General features: G+C 33.2%; 1 protein-coding gene across 2 annotated transcripts; it reads right to left on the bottom strand.

Annotated features, from left to right (window-relative positions):
- Positions 1-299: 299 nt before the first annotated feature.
- On the bottom strand, positions 300-3223 carry LOC102624711 (uncharacterized). Of its 2 annotated transcripts, XM_006486661.4 has the most exons (4): positions 2688-3222; positions 2311-2448; positions 1937-1996; positions 300-1842 (listed from the first exon to the last, which is right to left on the bottom strand). In XM_006486661.4, the coding sequence occupies exons 1-4, from the start codon at positions 2991-2993 to the stop codon at positions 409-411; spliced, it is 1938 nt and encodes a 645-aa protein (XP_006486724.2). In that variant the 5' UTR covers positions 2994-3222; the 3' UTR covers positions 300-408. The 2 variants fall into 2 exon arrangements, with proteins under 2 accessions (XP_006486724.2, XP_006486725.2); XM_006486662.4 differs by lacking the exon at positions 1937-1996 and having other exon boundaries at positions 2688-3223.
- Positions 3224-5407: the final 2184 nt, after the last annotated feature.

The following is a 5407-nucleotide window of genomic DNA, read 5'->3' as shown; positions in this document are numbered from 1 at the left end:
TAAAAGTGAAATTATAAAATTTAGGTGGGATAAAGAACTCAATTCGCATTCAGGGTGCCTGAGGAAATATTCTAAAAATTTATTATTTTTCATTATTCAATTTATATTGACATATATATAAAGTTTGTACTACGATGCATCTGCAAAAACATGGAAGGTCGTGTTTCATAAAGAATTATAAATTATAAATCGCTACACCATCCACAAATGTGTTCACAGAAACAGAAAATAAAAGGATCACTTTGTTTTGTGAACACATTACTTCACAAAATTGGGAAAGTCAAAATACAAAAAACTCATAAATTAAATCCGTGACGAAGCAGAAAGTATAATTCGTCAACGTCAAAGATCAACTTCAAAAACAAATAATAATAATAATAATAATGTCATTGTAAAGCAAATTAAATATCAAACACCTAAAGAACCAGCATCGTGCAAATAGCTACGATAAAGCTGAGATGCTGCCTTTGCTGCATAAAGCTTAGGAACAAGCTCATTTTTCTCTTCCTTCAGCTTTCTGCACTTCTCCTCCATCTCATTCACAAGCTTATGGTAATGTTCAGCAGATGCTATTTCAGTAAAAAGCTTAGCCGAAAGATTGTTGTTTTCTTCCCTCAGCTTACGGAATTCGTCATCAGAATCATCCAAGCAAGCTTTGTAAAACTCAGCTGATGTGTTTGCAGACTGAAGCTTAGCTGAAAGATCATTTCGCTCTACAAGCAAATTGTGATTCTGTAATTGGTAGTCATATGCAGCGTGGACGTAGTATTGGTACCAAGCACTTGTTGCCGTGAGCTTTGCTATTAGATCATTCCTTTCTTGTTCCCAACTGAAAGGCTTTGCCTCTAGAATGGCACCATGGATTCTCTCACAGTCACCTGAATATTGGGCATCAGCTGAAGCAAGACCTCTTGGGAACATTAATGGAGACGTATACGCACCATCAACATCAGATTGGTAGTTAGCAGCATTGGCTGCGCTGGAAACGTTCTGAACGGCAGCAGCATTGCTGCCTGGTGAGTTGTATTGATCAGAGGATGGATTGGCAGCATATTGTAATGGGGATGAACTGAAAGCATCGAGCTCTGACAGAAGATTTTGCTTCTCTTTCTCCCACTTCCTACGATCATTAAAATGATAATCCTGCACAAGGCGTTGGTAATGTCTCAACGTTTCAACATTGTCATCAAGCTTCACCGCAAGATCCTTCTTCTCTCGTTGGCATTGTCTCAACGTTTCAATGGTATCATTAAGCTTGGCTGCAAGATCATCCTTCTCTTGTTGGTAAAGCCTCAACGTTTCAACAGCATCATCAAGCTTGGCTACAAGATCTTTCTTCTCTTGTTGGTCATGCCTCGACTTTTGAACTGCATCATCAAGCTTCGCTGCAAGATCTTTCTTCTCTTCGTCGCACTTAGAAAAGTGCTTTTCGATTCTCCTGTACTGTTCGAGAGTCTCAGTGACAGCATATAGGTTGAGAGTGAGCTCATTATTCTCTTCCTGCAATTGGAGGCAATATGCTTCGAGATTTATATCTCTAAGAAATTTCTTGTGACGCAACAAAGCTCCATCATGATTTTCTTCTTCTTTAATATAGCTTTTAGATTTATCCTCATCTTTTGCTTGCTCTTCCTGGTTTCCCATCACCAATTCATCTTTCTTCTGATCATCCCTCGTCTCCAAATCCTCTGAGCCAATCTCATTAGTTTTTTGAGACTCTTCACAAAGTTTACCACTCACTTCTTTTGATATTTCTCTTTTATTTTTCGATGGTTCATCTACCTCAACTTCAAATTCATCCTCGGATTCTGCATCAGCTGATTCTTCGTGGTTGCTCATATCCTGTATTTGAATGAGTTGACTTAGTTAATAAACTCTATTAAGACAAACTGAACTACAGCTAATGATGAAACGAGGGGAAATAAATGCAACTCACCTCAGAGAGATAACAAATTTTTTCTCCAACTAGTGCCTCAATACTCGACAAATTATGAGTCTTAAAAGTGAAACATTGATGGATTAGTTTCCTTTCAGTAAGCATGACACAACTATTGAAATTTAAAACTCAAAAGCGAATGATAAATGGACCCAAAAAAAAAAAAAAAATCACTTCTGTTAGTGAACTTTTTGGCTTTTAGCAATTCTTAATTTGAAGGAGTTCTAAAACACTAATAATTCTTGAACAAATCTAATAACCTATCAAATCAAGAATAATTGGAATAAATGAAATGCATACATATTTGAAAGCATATGTTGCAACAATGAAAAAATAAAAGAAATAATAGAAACAGAGTGAGAGAGAGAGCTCACCATCTGTGCAATCCGAATCATGTTGGTGCCAACAAGTATAGGGGCTGCAACTACCCAATATCTCGAATTTTCTAAGTAATAACCGAGTGCTGTTAAGAGGGATGCAATTCGCTCACTGAAAAATAGAAAATCAAAGCCCTGCACCAAATATAAAAAAATTTTACCAAAAAAACAAAAATACTTTCAAAGCACTTTTGATCAAGCAAAAACATTTCCAAAGACCACTTTTGACCAAGCAAGAACACACCCCGAAGAGAAAATACGTTCAAAGTGCTTTTGATCAAAGAAAAGCATTGCCGAAGGAAAAGGAAAACACTAAAGAGGAACGATCAAGAAAAAAAGGCTTCCAAAGCACCTAAAGAGTAAGCAACACGTACGATAGCAGAAGGGCACAACATAAGGCGGCCTATGAAGATCACAGCGTAAATAAGGTTGATGCCGCTGAGAATCTCCACTGCAATTCCGAAACAAGAGAGAAAGGGAAGACAAAACATAGGGACTCGCTCTATCCATAAGATAATTGCCTCAAACACAACAATATCTTTTGTAAAAATTTCTTTAATGAACTCTTCATCTTCATCCACATCTCTTATTTGTTCTTCTTTCTTACTACTCTTATTAATCTCTTCTGCAACTCCTGCTTCTGCTTCTCTCTTATACCTGCTTGTCACTGTGGTCGACATTGTTGATATTTGATCACCGAGGAGAAACGAAGAGTAATACTAAAGTTCTAGGGTTTATAATGTTATGATATATATGTAAGTCTTTTTTTTTTTCAAATTTATTTAGAGAGCAAGATAATTTTAGAGTTTGATTAGGGTTTTAAATTTGTTTCTGTTTTTAAAAAGTAAATCTAAGAAAATTCTAGGAGGTGCAGGTTTTTGTTTAACTTGTTCCTGTCTTTGATACGTAAATCCTGGAAAATTTTGGCTCCTGCAGGTGCAATTATTTAATCCAAACATCACCCAATGAAATTTTGCCATGTATAGGCAATAATTTAATCATAAATATATTGCAAATATGTGTCAAAATGTCATTGGATAGTGGTATGGGTATGCTGGTGACATGGTGATGGCGTCCTCGAAATTCGCTTGCGGAGCTGATATTGAGTTAGACCGTAGAGAGGTTGTTTCGTTGTATTGGGAGTATAGAGAGTCCATGCGTATCCGAAGTTATGAATGTGCACGATTTTTGGTGAAGTGAGTACTATCATAAGTGGTGACGTTAAGCCAGTGATGATCATGCATATGATTGTGTCGTGAGCTTCGTTTTAGCTAGCTAGTTTTATCAGTTTTGAATGTTTAATTTACTTCAATCTAATTTTCAATCACTTTTTGATGTCATAAGATTCATAAATTGAAACCATTGAAATTATGTTTTTTGGATTGAAATTTATGCTTTGGGATTGAGGTTAAAACTCAATAAGCGGTTAATTATTAATTTTAATAAAAATAGTAATCGGTAAATTTTGTAAAATCTATTTATTTCATAATTTTATCCATTTTGACAATATCTTTTAAAAGCATATAAGGGATTGTTTTTTTATAAACAACTTATTAAATAAGTAATCACGCCTTTTTTAAATTTTTATTGCAACCTTAATATTTTAATAAAAAATCATTTCACAACTCTTAAAAGTAAAAGAGAATAAGTCAATAATTTCTCACATTCACCAAAATAAGAGGACCCACTCATCTAAACATGTGGTATAGTATAAATACTCAATTACTCTGTAAAAAAGAGATAAGTTTACTAGAATACTAATTTTATGATTCAACTCCTATCCTTAAACCACCAACTTAAAGCATCATAGTGGGATTGTCATAAACCCCTTTTTTGACCCTATTTCACCGTTTTTTGTTTGTTACTATGTGTGCAAACATACCTCAATCTGTTGGACTTGGTTCAATCTGTTGCACTTGGTTTGACCCAGGCAAGGAAAAATCAAGTACCAACTCATGGCATTGCACAATTATATAAGGGGGCATGCAAAATGTGACCTTCATTTTGACAACATGGAAAATAATCCTAATTCAATCTTTGATGAAGGAATAGAAAGATATAATGACACTCAAGAAAAATATTGCAACAATAATGGCTCTACATCACAAAAATGAAAAATTTTGAAGATTATTGTTGTAACAAGTTTAATGTAAATGTACCATATATTACTTTTTATTTTATTTAGATTATGTGTTAGTATGAATTTTTATCATATTTTATGTAACAAATTATAAAGTTCATTAGATTTTATTTAATATACACTTTATGTAATTTTATGTGTTTTAGAAAGAAAAAATGTACGTTGACACAATTTATTAAACATGTTTTAAAAAATAAAAGGTAATTTAAACTTCTATCTATTTTAGTTATCATATAACAAAATAACACATTCACAATAAAAACTCACAACAATTGTAGCTTTATCAAACTCACAGCAACTACAACAGTTTACCAAACACTAAACTACTTTTTTAATTAGTTCTTTTTTTCATTGGTACATTAAAGACACCATAATTCTAAACTAACCCTTAATTTAGTTATATCACTTGTTGATTATTTTTATATTTCAAATAGGTCGGCTGTCTCTCTTTTCTTTTCTTTTTTACCTTCTCCGGTTCATATCCATAATTTTAAATTTTATATTCAGTTGGGAAAATAAAATCCAAATCAAACTAAACCATCGAAACCAACTGCAATTAATGCTGGAGAATAATCTTTGTGGAATGATTTTCTTAAAAACAAATTCAGAAGCTTTAATAAGAAAGAAAATAGATCACTACAGAAAAGAGGAAAAAGAATGGTGGGTATCCCACCAAGTATTATATGAAAAAAATAAGTATATATATAATATGAGTGAATATGTAATTGAAAAAAAAAAAAAAAGAGTCTAAGCAATTAAATCATAAGTAAATTTTATCATACAAATTAATAATCACTTCTCTAATCATATAACCACATTGAATTCATCTTTTATTGTCTCTTGGGGGCATATCTTTTGAAAAACTGACAATCTACGTATCTTTCTTTCACCGTAAAGGGCATCGTTGATCTGTCTATCTAAATCCTTCTTCTCCTTCTTGCTTATCGGCATCTC

The sequence above is a fragment of the Citrus sinensis genome, chromosome 8 (assembly GCF_022201045.2).
Source record: "Citrus sinensis cultivar Valencia sweet orange chromosome 8, DVS_A1.0, whole genome shotgun sequence".
Lineage (NCBI taxonomy): Eukaryota > Viridiplantae > Streptophyta > Magnoliopsida > Sapindales > Rutaceae > Citrus > Citrus sinensis.
Note: the sequence above shows the minus strand (reverse complement) of the source record. Positions and strands in the feature narration are given on the sequence as shown.